The sequence below is a fragment of the Oryx dammah genome, unplaced genomic scaffold (genome assembly GCF_014754425.2).
Source record: "Oryx dammah isolate SB20612 unplaced genomic scaffold, SCBI_Odam_1.1 HiC_scaffold_6, whole genome shotgun sequence".
NCBI classification, from domain to species: domain Eukaryota; kingdom Metazoa; phylum Chordata; class Mammalia; order Artiodactyla; family Bovidae; genus Oryx; species Oryx dammah.
This window is the reverse complement of record NW_024070190.1, coordinates 29,171,557-29,189,390: the sequence shown is the minus strand read 5'-3', so window position 1 is coordinate 29,189,390 and position 17,834 is coordinate 29,171,557. Positions and strand designations below refer to the sequence as shown.

General features: G+C 39.3%; 1 protein-coding gene across 4 annotated transcripts in view; it reads left to right on the top strand.

Moving 5' to 3' along the window:
* Positions 1-17,834, top strand: part of KAT6B (lysine acetyltransferase 6B) — a 185,688-nt gene that overhangs the window by 4,563 nt on the left and 163,291 nt on the right. For all 4 annotated transcript variants that reach the window (XM_040242364.1, XM_040242365.1, XM_040242366.1 and 1 more), the window contains exons 2-3: positions 8,692-8,761; positions 12,042-12,916. In XM_040242364.1, coding sequence (XP_040098298.1) covers positions 12,296-12,916 — 621 coding nt within the window. In that variant the 5' untranslated portion in view covers positions 8,692-8,761; positions 12,042-12,295. The remainder of the gene's footprint in view (positions 1-8,691; positions 8,762-12,041; positions 12,917-17,834) is intronic.

Sequence of the window (17,834 nt, the reverse complement as noted above, 5' to 3'; positions counted from 1 at the left end):
GGAGGTTGAACAGCTTTCCGTTTATTTATTGGCTACTTGGCTTTCCTCATTTGTAAAGTTCCTGTTAGAGTCTGTCCCCGCATCTCTTCCCCCTTTTGTAAATCGGTCCTTGTGTCTTTTTATAGCTGTTTAGTAGTTCTTGCTCTAAATATGAAACTGTCCTTTGTGTGTGTTGCAAATGCCTGCCTTCATTCTCTGGCTTGCCTTTTCACTCTCTGTGGTGTCTTTTAATGAACAGAACTTCTTAATTTTAATGGAGTCAAATTTAATGGTATTTTCTTTATGGTTAGTGCTTTTTGTGTCTTGTTTTAAGACTTTTCCTGCCCTCAGGTTAAGTAGATATTCACCTATCAATTTTATCTTCTAAATCTTTCCGTTCAGTTCAGTTCAGTTCAGTCGCTCAGTTGTGTCCGGCTCTACGACCCCATGAATTACAGCATGCCAGGCCTCCCTGTCCATCACCAACTCCTGGAGTTCACTCAAACTCACGTCCATTGAGTCGGTGATGCCATCCAGCCATCTCATCCTCTGTCGTCCCCTTCTCCTCCTGTCCCCAATCCCTCCCAGCATCAGAGTCTTTTCCAGCCTTAAAAGATGTATGATCATGAGGAAAATACACGCTTCTTGACCCTATCCTCACCATTTCAAATCTCTTTTTGCTCTTCTTCACTTTTTTCTGTTCTCTGTCTTGAATTTTTCTTGTCTGCAACTATAACTAAGCCAGGTGCTGACTTTCCCTATCTCATAGGAGAAAATGGTCATATAGACAGAAGTTCAGCTAGATTAGATTTTACAGGTCTCTAGCTGACTGCATTGCCCTTTTTCTTTTTATGAGCTAGCATTTTATTGTGTTCCTGCTATAGTGTCCTCCGCCTTGGTTCCTTCATATTTGTTATCTCAGTTATTCCTCTTTACAGGTCTGCAAAACTACATTTTTCTCATTTTTACAGGTGAGAAAACTGAGACTTAGATTGACTCAATAATGTGCCCTATATCCCACAGCTTAGGTAGCTGACAAAGTGGGGACTTGATTCCTGAACTCTCTAGATCCATCCCATCATAGCACATTGCCTTGATGAATAAGATTTCATGAGCCTGTTTGACAGTATCCCAAACCGATGATAATAACTTTCTTTTTTTCAATATAACATGCTTTACTTTAAGCACATATAGAGATAATTATTGTGAAACTGGACAAAACGATCAACCTGTCTGTGTGTGTTAAAGTAAGTAAAGTTAGTGAGTGGACCTTTAGAGGTCCTTGGATGGGCAGTAGAGATTCTGTAAGCCCTTGAAATTGTATACAAATGTCTGTATATACTTGTGTTCCTATTTAGAAATAGATCTGTAATTTCCTTGAGATTCTCAGAGAACAGCTTTAATTTATTTTAAGGATATCCTCTTGGAACTATGTGATAAAGTTAATGCGGAATTCTGAAATGATGTGTATTTTCAAAATAATCTTTAAAAATTTAAGATGTCAGATTTTTTTCCCCAAATACATTGTTTTTATGCCTTTGTCATATGTTAGAATTGAATAGGAATTTTTAAATGTCAGAAAAAAACACTCTAAATTCAGTTGATTATTTCTTAAGTGAAAGTGCTTAGTTATAATATCATTATTACTAATCAATGTACCCTGGCTCCAAAGGCCTGATGACTTCGAATGACTTTTCATCTTGTCTCTAAAGTCCTGTTTTACAAGGGGTCAAATTTCCTGTGAGGTTTCTAACAATGTAATTAAAGTTTAGAGACTGAAACTGTTGAGCACTTAAATTTAGGGATGACTGTGCAGACGGGATTCATAGGCTTCACCAGGAGATTTGGGACGAGCCTCTACTAACTTATGATGATGATGTTGAAACTAATCTTTGCTGGGGATTATGGAAGCCATAATAGTTTACTGATGGTTCAGTTATTGTTTGTTGAAGCAGATTTACACAATTATAGTTTAATGACATAACAAGGATACTGTCAGCTAGGAGATCATGACATGAAAAATTAAACTTCCAATTAATACAAGATGTATTCTTTGAAATTATAATTTTCATGGTAATTTAGCCTGTTAGAAATCCTTGGAAAACATTATTAGCTTTTGAATTGAAAACTCTGTTAATGAGTAGTGAGAAAGGACTTAGTATTATTCTAAAAAGATGGGAATTAAATATTCAATTCAACTAACATTTGTGGAATGCCTACTCTGGGCTTGCTGCTGAGTTAGGCTCATAAATGTAAGTTGAGCAAGATTGATATTTGGGGAGATGAAATACTGATTGTTTTTGTTTGTTCCTTCAGTCATCCTTCCCTTCAGCGTACACTGGATGGATACCATGCCAGGATTATTCAAACGTTCAGCACATTTGTGTGTGCGTGCGTGCGTGCGTGTGTGTGTGTGTGTGTACGCGCACACGCGCGTTTGCATTCCACTCTACCTCGTTGTGTTGCTACTCGTGCACTGGCTTTCTGTTACTTCATCTATCGTGTTCGCATGCCTCAGCCTGGCTTTTGTCACGTCCAGGTTTATTTCTTACTCCTAGTCAACACGTCCCCCCTCCAGGCATGCACTTGGACTCAGTGTCCCTCTATTCCAACAGCTCATTCTTGTTCTGTGCCTTCTAGATTTCCCTTCATTCATTCACTGGTGCATCCATTTAACAAATAGACATTGAACCCCTCTTACGTTCAAGTTGTGGTCCTTGGAAATCTTGGGGCATGCCAAGATGAATCAAACATGAGTCCAGTTCTTAAGAATTTTGCGGTCTATTAGGGGGGAGATGACTGCAAAATTCTTAAGAACAGGACTCATGTTTGATTTATTTTGGCATGCCCCAAGAGCACCCCACTCCAGTACTCTTGCCTGGAAAATCCCATGGACGGAGGAGCCTGGTGGGCTGCAGTCCATGGGGTCGCTGTGAGTCGGACACTACTGAGCGGCTTCACTTTCACTTTTCACTTTCATGCATTGGAGAAGGAAATGGCAACCCACTCCAGTGTTCTTGCCTGGAGAATCCCAGGGACGGGGGAGCCTGGTGGGCTGCCGTCTCTGGGGTCGCACAGAGTCGGACACGACTGAAGAGACTTAGCAGCAGCAGCAAGGGAGATGAGGTAAGCAAAATACAGATTAGAAATGCCAAATGATAAGAAAGCTAAAAGTTTCCTGTTAGACAAAGTGATGTCGGGATTCTGAGGAGGTATCTGTGGAGAGAACAGGCAGTTAATCTAAGTTCTGCCTTTCAGGGTCCAGTTTAAGTCCCATCCGTCCAAGGGACGTTCTCCCATCCGCACTACCACCGAGGAGTAGTCACGGTGTTTTCAGACTTTGTTCCTTCTATATTTAGAGGAGCCCTTTCTTTGAAGTGAATATGATAGAGAAGCCCATTAAATAGAGAACAGTTAAGGCAGAGACGCTTTGTTCGGTGCAGGGATTATGGTGGCCCTAGTGGGTAACCCACAAGGGCATCGGCGGGTGGTTCTGAAAGCCCAGGCACTTTCTCACAGCAGCGCCAAGGAGCCTAGTTTGAAAACCAATGGAGAGACAGGAAAGCATTTAGCATCTGAATTAGAATCTTTCATGACTTACTCATCTGAGGTCTTGACAGGCAGAAATCTGTTTTTCTTTTGCAAAATGTGGGCAACAATGCTACCTTACAGGGTGGTTTTGAGGTTTACTTGATAGTTATGTAACCTATGGCTTGCCCGGAGGCTCAGCGGTAAAGAAACCACCTGGGGTGCATGAACCGAGGAGACACGGGTTCAACCCCTGGGTTGGGAAGATCCTTTGGAGGAGGGCATGGCAACCCACTCCACTATTCTTGCCTGGAGAATCCCCATGGGCAGAGGAGCCTGGCCGTCTATAGTCCATGGGGTCTCAAAGAGTGGGACACAACTGAAGCGACCTGACATACATATGCACGTGATAATCTATGTAAAGTGCCTGGCTCGCAGTAGGTGTCAGACAGTGGTTGCTATTATTATAGTTTATTTCTTAAAAAAAAAAAAAAATTGGGGGTGAAATTCATATAAAATAAAACCATTTTAAAGTGAACAATTCAGTGACATTTAGTATCAGTTCAGTCGCTCAGTCGTGTCCGACTCTTTGCGACCCCATGAGTCCCAGCACGCCAGGCCTCCCTGTCCATCACCAACTCCCGGAGTTCACTCAGACTCACATCCATCGAGTCAGTGATGCCATCCAGCCATCTCATCCTCTGTCGTCCCCTTCTCCTCCTGCCCCGAATCCCTCCCAGCATCAGAGTCTTTTCCAGTGAGTCAACTCTTCACATGAGGTGGCCAAAGTACTGGAGTTTCACCTTTAGCATCATTCCTTCCAAAGAAATCCCAGGGCTGATCTCCTTCAGAATGGACTGGTTGGATCTCCTTGCAGTCCAAGGGACTCTCAAGAGTCTTCTCCAACACCACAGTTCAAAAGCATCAACTCTTCGGTGCTCAGCTTTCTTCACAGTCCAACTCTCACATCCATACATGACCAGGAAAAACCATAGCCTTGACTAGACGGACCTTAGTCAGTAAAGTAATGTCTCTGCTTTTGAATATGCTATCTAGGTTGGTCATAACTTTTCTTCCAAGGAGTAAGCGTCTTTTAATTTCATGGCTACAGTCACCATCTGCAGTGATTTTGGAGCCCCCAAAAATAAAGTCAGCCACTGTTTCCACTGTTTCCCCATCTATTTCCCATGAAGTGATGGGACCAGATGCCATGATCTTCATTTTCTGAATGTTGAGCTTTAAGCCAACTTTTTCACTCTCCTCTTTCACTTTCATCAAGAGGCTTTTGAGTTCCTCTTCACTTTCTGCCATAATGGTGGTGTCATCTGCATATCTGAGGTTATTGATATTTCTCCCGGCAATCTTGATTCCAGCTTGTGTTTCTTCCAGCCCAGCGTTTCTCATGATGTACTCTGCATATAGGTTAAATAAGCAGGGGGACAATATACAGCCTTTGACGTGCTCCTTTTCCTATTTGGAGCCCGTCTGTGGTTCCATGTCCAGTTCTAACTGCTGCTTCCTGACCTGCATACAGATTTCTCAGGAGGCAGGCCAGGTGGTCTGGTAATCCCGTCTCTTTCAGAATTTCCCACAGTTTATTGTGATCCACACAGTCATTCAGTAGAGTCACAATGTTATGTGACCATGACCTCTATGCAGTTTTCAAAACATTGTCATCACTCCAAAATAAAGTCCCTTACCCCTTAAGCCTAGAGAAGGCAATGACAGCCCACTCCAGTACTCTTGCCTGGAAAGTCCCATGGACAGAGGAGCGTGGTAGGCTACAGTCCATGGGGTCGCAAAGAGTCGGACACAACTGAGCAACTTTACTTACCCCTTAAGCCGGGCTTCCCTGGTGGCCCAGATGGTAGAGAATTTGCCTGCAGTGTGGGAGACCTGAGTTTGACACCTGGTTGGGAAGATCCCCTGGAGAAGGGAGTGGCTACCCAATTCAGTATTCTTGCCTGGAGAATCCATGACCAGAGGAGCCTGGCAGTCTACAGTCCATGGGGGTCGCAAAGAATCTGACACAACTGAGTGACTTTCACTACTTTCCACTTTTACCCATTAAGCAGTTTCTCCTCACCATCTCCCCCATCCCTGCCCAGGTCCCAGCAATCTATGTTCTGTTTCTAGCTTTATCTGTTCTAGGAGTTTCCTATTCGTGGGATTAAATGATATGGAACCTTTTGTGTCTGGCTTCTTTCACAACATATTTTGAGGTTCGTCTGTGTTGCAACATGTATCACTACTTCATCACTTTTTCTTTTTTAAAGAGTAGTTTACTTTTATTTTTGGCTGTGCTGTTTTTCTCCGTTGTTTCACGCAGGCTTTCTCTGGTTGCGGTGAGTCAGGGCTGCTCTTGGTGGCAGTGCTCAGGCTTCCCATTGCCGTGGCTTCTCTTGTTGCACAGCAGGGGCTCGAGGTGCGTGGGTTTCAGTAGTCGTGGCTCATGGGCTCCCCAGTGCATGTTCAGGAGTTATGGTAATGGGCGTAGTTGCCCCTCAGCCTGTGGGATCATCCCGACCAGGGATTGAACCTATGTCCCCTGCATCGGAAGGCAGACTGTCCACCACTGGGTCACCAGGGCAGCCCCCACTGCGTCATTTCTTATTATGATTGAGTAATATTCTAGTGTATGGATATACCATACTTTATTCACCCATTTATCTGTTGATGGACATTGACCTGTTTCCACTTTTTTTGGCTGTCGGGAATAGTGCTGTCCTGAATGTGAGTGCACATGTCCTTATCCAAGTCCCTGTTTTCAGTTCCTTGTGGTGTGTATCTGGAAGTGAAAGTGTGAGCTCATACAGTAATTTTATGTTTAATTTTTTTGAAGAACTGCCAAGTTGTGCTGAATTGCTTCTTTTCCCCACAGCATCTACCAGAGGGCTGCACACGCAGAACAGTATCTCACTAAATTTGCTGGTTGTTCTTTGCTAGTGTTTATAACCTCACCTCCCAGTTCACATGTTTTGGGCCTTGAGCATTAATTTTGAGAAGTAATCGCACGCAGGATTTGAAAGTTAAACCAGGATTACTGTAGGGATGAGGTCTGATGTCCCAGAAGTTTGTTCACTAAGAATGCTGTTTGGAGCAACTGTGCTAGTAGTCTGTGCTGGGTGGTTATAGAAGAAAAGAAGTTAAGTTCCCTTCCCTTAAACAGTCTATATTCTTTTTCAGACGATATTGTTAAGATTTGTGGATCCTGACTCAGTTACATAATAGGCTATGAAAAAATCCAGGAGCCTATAAAAGTGGGAGAGCTAAAAATAACTGTTTTGTCAGTATGACAGAAGAGTAAACTCAACTATTAATCTTTATTTTTTTCTACCACTGCTTTTGGCTCATCCTCAATCTCATGACTCGAGTGTTATGACATTGATTTTGAAACAACACACAGCCTTAGTAAAAGCTTAGAGGAGGCTTCACATAGAATTTATGATCCAGGGTATTTTGACTCTTCTTATGCTGACATGAGTATTTCTGAATAGTGTTGATATTTTTATAATACTAATGAAGCCAAAAGCTCAGTGTTGGACGAAGCATTTCTCTAGATTTGTTTAGAATAGTTTGTAATGAATGATGTAAATAGTGTTTTATTAAAAACTGTAAGATACAACCACATAATTTACTCATGTTACTTTGTAGTTAAAAATAGTGATTCAAAACCTTAGAAAATAGAGTAGTTTAATTTTGATGTAGCATGAGTCCCCAGAATTAATTTGGAATGACTCATTCTTAGTTTTGATAGCCTTTTAGCCCTACTTTCAAGCTTTTATAGAAAAAAATGAAAACAGCATAACGATTTTTAGCATGTACTTGTAATAGCATGAGCTGTCTACTTGTGGGACCAATCCTAGGGCTTTGGAAGAGAGAAATGGTGTGGATAATTCTGAATCAGGGGAGGCAGGGGACGGAAAGCATTTCTAACTGGCTTTTTTAATGAATTATGCATTTTTTTGCCTTAGGTTTGTCTTTCTAGTTAAATATTGCTTAGACTAAAATTGGTTTTCAGTCTATTCTCTTAACATATACCAATTTACAGTGGGGCCAGTGGGATGTCAGAAACAAACCAGCCTAAGATTAAAAAACATGCAGTGGGTAATATACAAAGTGGATAATATACATGTGTTTAGTTGAGAATTGGCTACAGATAAGAGACTTATGATTTTGTTCCTTTCTTAGCTCTGTGTGTCTGTTTTTAACACTGATTCAGCTTGTAGCAAAGAGCTGCTGAGTTACATCTGCTTCTGCCTAATTAACTCTGTTGGTTGGTGTCAGATGAGAGCTAATTTTGAGATTAAATTGAGGAGTAAGGTATGTGTCTGTGGCTAGGAGGCTCTAAGGTTACTTGGTTGTTCTGTACGGTATCAGAGTACAGCCGTCCATAGTGTTGTTTCACATTTACTTTTTGCCTCCCTGGTGGCTCAACTGGTAAAGAATCTGCCTGCATGCAAGAGATCGCCTGTGGCGCAGGAGCCTCGGGTTTGACCCCTGGGTTGGGAAGATCCCCTGGAGAAGGAAGTGGCAATCCACTCCGGTATTCTTGCCTAGAGAATTCCATGGACAGAGAAGCCTGGCGGGCTGTGGTCCATGGGTTTGCAAGAGTCAGACACAACTTAGCGACTAACCACCGCTGCCCTGAAATGTGTCCTGTGCTGACATATTGTGGAAACTGGTGCATCTTTCTCTTAGTTGCAGCTATTGGCCATATCTTGATAGTTCAATCAGTACTTAGATACCAGATGACCCTTGGGATAAATAGCGAATGTTGCCTGGGAAAGTTAATATTGACCTTTAAACAATGTTTGACTATTTTTTTTTTTCCATCCAGACAAAATGTTATACCTGCCTGACTACTTGAGTAATAGTGAGGTTTTTTTTGTTTTGTTTTGTTTTTTTGTTTTGTTTTTAATGATAAAATTCTTAGTCTCTATTGCAAACCTGATTTTTTAAAATTTGGAGGACAGGTCTAGCTTTGAAGAAGCCTGAAAGTTTACTTCCTGAGGTACTTGTTGTGGGGCTTCTTGTCAAAGAGAGCTAACTTATCACCAAATAGGGTGTACCTGTAAACCCCACCGTGTCTGGATTGAGTAGCATGGAGATCCAGAGATGGTTGCTGAATTTAAGGGGTGTCCTAATGCCCGAATTAACATTTACCTTTTCTTCTTTTGGCAGATTTGCCTGGCGATCTGGACAGTCTTCTTTTTTGTCATGGACTGTTAAAACACTTGGAGTTCCAATTCTGGTAGTTCCCCTTTTTTTTTCATTGTATTTTTCAGATGTAAAAATGTCAGTCTGGTTGAAATGTGTTGGTCACGGAGATGAACAGTTCTTTTGATTGTGGGTTAGGATTGTGGTAATAGCTTGTCATGAAGGTGTATTTTGAGTATTAATTATGAAATGTATTTTGTTTTAATGTATGTTCATTGGCCTGTGTAACCAAAATGCCTGAAAGCAACTTTGCAATATTAGATACTTTTCTGTGACCTCTTTTCCTGCTTCCTGCAGTTGTATTTTGTGCAGTCAAATTAAATTAGTTGATTCATCCTGAATAAATGATGAAAGATGAAATAATTACTTGGACACGGTGAAATGTCTTCTAATGAAATTTTGCCCCGAACCATTTCACTTTGGAAAGATCAGCTTCCTGTTCTAAACTTACTAAAGCAGAATGATTTCTGTGTTCTGTCCTGAAAGTGGTTGCACGATGAAAGCCAGTGATTTCATTCTTAAACACACTGTGTTCCAAGTCTAACATTTTTGTCAATGATTTATGTAATGACACAAAGGGGAGTGCTTATTAGATTTGCAGATGACATAGATGACAGAATCAAGATTCAAAACAGTTTTTAACAAGTTGGAAGATAGACTCAAACCAATAAGATGAACTGTGATAAGTTTAAAAGTCTGAGCATTTATTAAATTTGTACGGGGTAGAGAATGAAAATCCTCAGCTGAACAGTTTTTTTGAAAGAATATCTGAGATTTTTAGTTGGACTGCATGCTTGGCATGAACCAGTTGTGTGGCAGTGCTGGTAAGAAAGTTTATGTAACCCTGGGTTGCATTTATAATCGGATAATGCCTGGACTGCCAGGTTTTAAGATGAGCATCAGCCAAACTAATGAGTGAGCATGAGAAGGAGGTGCTTGGAAACTTGTAATGTGTGGGCATGTTAGGGAATTGGGATATGAGTGGTCCAAGGTGGACTGCAGGTAGAATGGGGTTTGATTGTAGTGGTTTTCAAAAGATACTTGTTTTCAAATATATGAAGGAGTGTATTATTAAAGAATTTCTTGAGTTTGTTCCAGGGGAACTAGAATTAGTGGGTGAAAGTTATGGGAAGAAAGATTTTGGCTCCTCTGAGCAAGAGATATATTACAGTCAGAGCTGTCCAGCAGTGGCATGAGCTGTCTTAAGAAGTGACAAATTCTCAATCATTGAAAGTATTTTGAGACTTTATGGCCCATCTGTTGGGGAATTGAACAAGGGGTCTTTTACTGTTTAACTAGAAGTTGGATTGGATGACCTATAAGATCTTAGTCCCAAGTTTCTAAATCTGAATGGAGAAAAATAGAATGAAACTATAGTATACTAATTGCAAAAAGGACAAATCCTTTTTGAAACTGCCACTTTCAAGCTAGTATAGTTCAGTGGTCCAGTTGTTTTTTAGCAACAGAATCTTTGGAAGCAAATGTTAAATTCTTCAGTGTATCTGCTTAAATTTTGGGGAAAAACATTTTACCCTTTTTAAAATGTTTATTTTATTTATTTCATTTTTATTTTATTTTTATTGTTTTACCAACTCTTTGCACCCCCATGGACTATACAGTCCATGGAATTCTCCAGGCCAGAATACTGAAGTGGGTAGCCTTTCCCTTCTCCAGGGTATCTTCCTAACCCTGGGATCAAACCCAGGTCGCCCGCATTGCAGGCGGATTCTTTACCAGCTGAGCCACAAGGGAAGCTCATTTTACTCTTTGAGGTACATTAAATGTAAATAAACAATCAGAGATAACTTTATAATTTTATGAGCCATTTTTCAGAGTGTGTAGGCATTTTATTAAGTGGAAATGATGATAGCTGTTCTGTGCTGCATATTAGATAATGTGTTCACTTAATTCTCTCAGCAGTCCTGGAAGGATATACTATTATTGCTCTACAGGTAAAGTGACAGACACTTAAGTCATTTACCCAGGTTTCTCTGCTTGACATGGGTAGGGCCAGCGTATGAACTACTAGTCTTAATTGCAGAGGAAGAACTAGCTGGAACAAGCAGTTGAGGCTCAAGTGAAGGCAGAACGGACTTAAGTATAGAATAAAGGCCTGTGAGCCTGGAGTCTACCGCTGACTATTATCCTGTGTTCCACCTTTCTCCGAGCGTCAGGTTACCATAGAGTCATCCTGCAGATTACAAGTTATATGTGAGCACACTCTGAAAACTTCAAACTGTTTGAAAAAGAGTTTTAAGATGTGAATTTTATCTTTGAAGAGCAAGATTAGGACCCAGATCTGACTCAACTCCCAGACCAGGGTGCGTTGGCCGGTGCTCTGGGCAGGTGTTCTCAATACCAGATTGGAGATCTAGGGGATTTTTGTGTATATCAGGAGGTTCTCAGAAAGCAGTATCAGTGTCTACCTGGAATAGGATGTGTACAAATCTTGCTCGAATTGAGCAGTTTCACGAGCTAAGCGGGTAGAGACACCTCGAGGGCTCCATTATTCAAAAGGTGATGGGTTATGTTACCACATTAGTTTCAGTTTTCTTCCAACCTGTGGATGAGAGAGTGTTACAGAACCTCTTCAAAGGGCTGGGGGAACATGGTTCTGTAGCAGAGGTGCAGTGGGAAATTTTCTTATGTGTGAGACTTGAGAAATATGTAGAATGTTTAGCTGAAATAGAAGAGTCGGGACTATTGCTCTTTTTTTTTTTTTTAAGTTTAAAATTCTTTTTACTTTCAATGTACTCCCATCAGAGTTTTTTCCTTTAAAAAAAAAAAATTTAATTTTTTGGCTGTGCTGGGTCTTAGCTGTGGCATTTGAGATCTTTAGTTGCAGCCTGTGGTATCTAGTTTGCTGACCCGGCATTAAACCTCGGCCCCCTGCATTGGGAGCACGGAGTCTTAGCCACTGAACCGCCAGGGAGATCCCCACCATCAGATTTTTTGCACCATAGATTTATTTTGGTGTTGATTTTATGTTCATGGTAGATACATATCTTGAACCACTAACATGTAATTTTATTAATTTCAATGAAGGTTATCCATTAAATATATATTGATAACTTAGATATGATCTCTTAAATGCCCCATAAGCTACTCATATAAATAAGAAATGAAAAATCCTAAAAGAAATTCCTTTTCAGACTGTGACCCAATTTCTGGTTGGAAAATAAAATCATTGTGGCTTTGTTACATAATACCTGCTTGTCATTATTTCTGTGGTCATTTTGCATCTGAAAAAGTCTTTTACTTTATTTTTAGAAGTTTCATTATTAAGAGTTTTTCCTTCTTTTTTATCTTTTAAGGTCTTGATTTCCTGGTTAAAGATGCTCTTCACCCGAATGCAGTTTTTCCTGTTGGTCAAATAAGACAACTATCAACTTGCCTGTTCATCCTCTTTATAATCTCTAAAGGATGGATATTTGTGAGATGTTGCTTAATATGGTCTGGAATAGTCCACCCATTTGTTGAATTGTAAGTGACTTTTAAATGTGCAAGTTCTGTTAAATACAAGGAGAACCTCTATGGGTAACTTTTGTACTGAAGTCATTTGTCAACCATGGTAAAACTTGCAAACCCACTTTATACAGAGTGGATTCTTGAAGCTATACAGAAAATAAAAAAGCAAAAGCAAAGGCCCTCCGAAGAGAGAATCTGCCATGCCGTCAGCACTTCCCATGGGTTGGATAAGAAGACAGTCTCTGAGCAGCTGGAACTCAGTGTTCAGGATGGCTCAGTTCTCAAAGTCACCAACAAAGGCCTTGCCTCCTACAAGGACCCAGACAACCCTGGGCGCTTCTCATCAGTTAAACCAGGCACTTTTCCTAAGTCAGCCAAGGGGTCGAGAGGATCATGCAATGATCTGCGCAACGTGGACTGGAATAAACTTCTAAGGAGAGCAATTGAAGGACTGGAGGAGCCAAATGGCTCCTCCCTGAAGAACATTGAGAAGTATCTCAGAAGTCAGAGTGATCTCACAAGCACCACCACCAACCCAGCCTTTCAGCAGCGGCTGCGACTGGGGGCCAAACGCGCAGTGAACAATGGGAGGTTACTGAAAGACGGACCGCAGTACAGGGTCAATTACGGAGGCTTAGATGGCAAAGGGGCTCCCAAATACCCCAGTGCTTTCCCGTCTTCACTCCCACCTGTCAGCCTTCTACCCCACGAGAAAGATCAGGTAAGTGCAGACAGAAGTGTCAGTACTTTCTAAGTATTACCCATTTGACTTGTATGGTTTCACTTAAGTTTTACGCGGATGCAAGTTAAGTTTGATAAAATCAAAACGTTTTGCCTCTGAGCAGTCTTTTATATTTTAAGAGATATATATTATTTTACAATATAAATTGCTGTCTATTGTTCTGCAATGTGTTGAGGGCTTCCTCATTGGTTGACTAAGAATTTAATGTGATGATTATGTGATTTGTTTTTTAAACTCTAATTGCTAATCCGTGGGTGCTTGAAGGGCCCAGGATAGATAACTTCACTCTTTACTCAAGGCAGGATCCTATATTTATTTAAAAAATCCAAGAAAAGCCATTGCATGCTTTTCTCTTTTAAAATTATTACTTATTTTTTTTTTAGCTTTATGAGGTATAATTGATTTATCTTCCTCTTTATTGTTGTTTCCAAGAAGAAGAAGCTTAAGACTAATTATTTTAATACTGATAGCTTGTGCATTACTGGAACTGTTACAGTATGTGACCTAAATCCTGCCTGTTTCAATTTAAAGTCATTTATTACTTGTTCACTTTTCTCATCTGGTGAAAGTGAATGTTTATTTTGTCTCATCTGTATCTTTCTTAAAATCTTTGGTTTCTCTGGGCTTTCTGTTATTTCTAGGATAGTTATATATTTATGGCAGATTTCTCCTAAAGTTACTGCTGCAATTTAAAGTCTTTGGTTATGTAGGGTTATCCTTTGTTTTATTTCAAAGCTATTGAAGTTACCACCCAAACTAAACCCAAAATAGAGCAGCAACAAATTGTTTATAATGGTTTCAGCCCTCCAGTTTATCTGTCTATCCCTTGAGGGAGTGGATATATTGTGCCAGTTATTAATAACTTTACATCTTGTAAACTGTTAGCCATTGTTGATAGACAGGGTGGTTGTTGTATGAGTGAACTGCATTTTCAGAAGTGCTAGAAGCAGTGTCAGGAAAAGCTGTGCTCCTGAGGACTTGTTTTTCCTCTTTGGATATTGTTGCCCTTGAGATAGCCCGTGCTTCCCTCACTGCATTAAGCTGATAGAGGCTCAGCCCTTGCAAACTAAGTGGGACGAGGTGATTTGCTTTTCCATGGACTAATCTAAACCCTAGCATTTATTTTTAAACTGTATTTCTATTTTATTAATTTTCCTCAACATTTATTTTATCCTTGGGTGGTATTTGTGTTTGTGTAACCAATCCCCAGTTCTTTGTGAGAGAATGTGGGCATAAAGAAAGAAACAAGTAAACCTTTGAAATTTTCTTTTTAATAACATTTGTTTCAAGAAAATAGAGCAGGTGACTTAAATCCTAATTTCTGTTTCTGACACAGCCACATTGAGCACTTCTGTTTCTCATTAAATATTTTTATAAAAGCTTACGCCATAAGGAAATTCCTTAAGGGAATGTGGAGCCATTTCTTGATGGTTTTGGATGTCTTTGTTTTAAAAATATATGCATTACTCTAAGGCATTAATATATTAAAGCTTTATAATTATCAGGTACATGGACTAATTCGGGCAGCTTTAGGCAATTTAATAGCATGTTTTAATAATTTTGTGATCCAGGGGAATATCTTAACTTGTGGTAGAGAAATCATTACAGATTTTTCCACAGTTCCTTTCCTCTCCTTCTCTTTAACCTTGCTCACCGTTATTTTTGCCATTCTTATCATATTTTTTTCATACAGCATCTACACAAAAGTATTTTTAGTCTAAGGGAAGACTCCTGTCTGGAGGTGTCTAGAATTGAGAACAGAGTGATTTATTGCTTAGCATGCAGATTGTTCCTGCTCTTTCTGTGATGCTATTCTTTAAATTGTCCAGTTAGCATCATCCTATAACAAGGAATGCTGAGAAAATGTGCCCTGTAATTTTTATTTGATGAAATTTGGGAACTGTATTGAGTAATCATAATCTAATTCTTAAAAGAGGACGAATACATATAAATGAAAATCAGACCAAGTCACTTTGGCCAGAATGTACTGTATTTCTTCCATTGTATATTACAATGGCATTTTTCCTTGAAAAATGTAATAAGAACTACATTAGAATATATTGCCCTTTGAGATTACAAGGGGTAAATAGTTTAAAACCCTGTAAGCTTTCCAAGTCAGTGTAATAGAAATTCTTATCCTGGGTCCATGAATGAATTTGGGGTAGGTAAGCTAACAAATCCTCTTAAATGGAACAGTCATTTGTATCCACATGTTTTCCTAGGGTCAGGGTCTGTAATTTTTATCAGATTCTCAAAGGGATCTAAAGTGTCAAAGAGCCAATGTGAACATTTTTATACTGTAGAAAATATTTTTGAGTTTGTTATACAAAAACCTATATATATGTATGTGTGTGTGTCTATATATATATATATATATATATAGACACACACTAATTGTTACCTTTCCATTGGTTTTGCTTCAGCTGTTGAACTTGGATCTGTATGTAAACTAGTTCTTCTATAGCTTCATGTATATAGGACTTGCTCTGATATATTTGAAAGGCAGATTATCATTGTTCTTGTGCTAGAAGTCTGAAGAATTCACACTGTGGGAGGACATTTATGATATAAATGGCCACTATACAGAGATGAAGTCATTCAATCACAATTTAGCTGACCAGTATCTTTTAAGAAGCTGTTACTCTCATTACTTTTGTTGAGCAGTTTCATTTAATTGTAAAAAAGAAAATAGAAATAGTGAAAGTAATGACATTTCTTGTTAAATGCTGGCACTATTCCAAGTGCTTTACATTTATTGTCTCATTATCACAATAACTGTGAGGGCCGTATATTATTATCCTTTTATAGATGAAAAACGGAGGCTCAAAACCTAAGCGGTTTATCCAAGGTCACTTACAGAGCTGGTGAACGGTGAAGCCAAGATTCTGAGACAGTCTGACTCTAGGCCTCTTTACCACTGGGCTGTATACTGGGCAACAGGTGGGGCTTTTCATTAGCAATACAAGTATCTCTTTCAAGTCCTCAAATGCTTTGAAGCAGTTTTCCCCCCAACTAATAGATTTTTGGCATTTTAAATTTGGTAGCTGCAATGAGCTTATTACAGTTTTTAAAGCAGGTACTATTTATAATATTAGCAGTATGGGAAAGCAGTAGGGAAAATAATAAATCTGTGTCTAATTAGATTTAACATCATCATCATTCCTATGCACGACTGCTAGGAGGAATACAATGCGAGTTAAAATAGAAGAGCTGCTTCCTTTCTAAAATGTAATTGCACATCTTCTGATAGTCTAGAATTCAAAATGGATATTACCATACTGGCTCCTTAGCATAACTTCTTTGTATTTGTTTAAGAAAGCTCTCTTTGGTGAGGTGATATGGAAACGAATTAAACCACTGAAGATAAAAGTTTATCTTTGACTTGATGAGGGAACTCCTAAAGGATAGTGTTAGAGTTTCTCATTAAAAATGGTAAAGCTCAATTAGGTCAGATTATGAGGACTTTGGAAAAGTCAAATATTCCAAGAGAGACTTTAGTTATCAGTATGCATTTTGTAAAATTAAGATTCTATTTGAACATTTGGGCTTTAGCATTTTTATAAAATCAGTTTGGTTCAGTTTTAAACAAATTCCTTGGTATTTCACTTTATTGGTAATATCTTCCTAAAATGTATTAAGTGCCAAATCTTCGTATGTTTCTAGTGCAGTACCTATTATTATAATAGGAGCTCTCATTTTTGGCAGCTGTGGTTGGAAAGGGAGACACTTCTAATATCAGGTAGGGCTTTTGATGTTTTTTTCTTAAAGAAATGAAATACCTGTATTATAATACTATGAAAAAGCTTCAAATATAATTACCACACCAGTGATACTGTCAAAAAGAAAAAAAAGAAATGAGTTTCAGAAGGAGCACAGATGATCAGAAATGGGGCTAAGAGATAAAACTATATTAAAAAATCACTTTTTGTGCTCTTGGCCTGTTCAGTTGTTTATTCTATTTGTCCCTCACTCCTTTTAGGGAGCTATTTTATTTATGGTTATTGGTAATTACTATAAAATAGTTCCTTAAATAGAAGAATTTTTTTTTTAAAGGAAGTGTAGTAGGGAAGAACAAATCTGACTCCATATTAGATCTGTTTACTTTTTTTTTGAGTTTTCATAAACAGAAGGTTAATGGATATCCTACATCAATTTCCTGTGTTGTGTAAATGCCATAATTTAAATAACTTAATTTTTTCTTTTCTTCAGTTTTCTACCTGCCCTCCTCCTCCCTTTCTGGGATTTTTTTCAATTGCCTGTACTCTGTGAAGGACCATTCACTAGTCCATATTGTTCTTTGATGTGGCAGGCTTCCAGAAGTTTCTCAGCTGTAGAATTGTCCATGGCTGCAGACAACTCTGGATCTTTTTGACAGAAATGTGTGTATCTTTTATCTGCTAATTATGGAGTCCAAACGTCCTCTCTGTTGTCCTGCTCAGTCCTGCTTTGAATTGGTGTCCTTTGTATTGCAGATGGCACATTTCTCAGAGTGCTTAGCTGTGTGCATTCAACTGAAAGTTGGAAAAAGCCCTGAATACACCAAAATATACTCTTATACGTCACCTGAATTTTGGAATTGGTATGGCTCAAGGTCAGTTTTAGAATGATTGAAGTCAGGCAGAAAGCTGCTCTGTCATATGAACGACTAGGTAAATCCATCCGTGCTTTTCCAGGGTCAGGGAGGGAAAAGGATTGTTATGTTATTCCTGAGTTTAAGCTTCAGAAGTTCTTCAGAATAACATGAGCTGCTTTTGTGAGCAGATAGTACTGGTTACTGAGGTGATGTTGAGAGCCCAGGAATTGTCTGAGACTAGTTAGTTAGGTCAAGGGAAGGACGGAATGAAGAACACGTGCGTCTTTCTCGCACTCGCAGGAGTGACAGTATGTTCCACTTTTG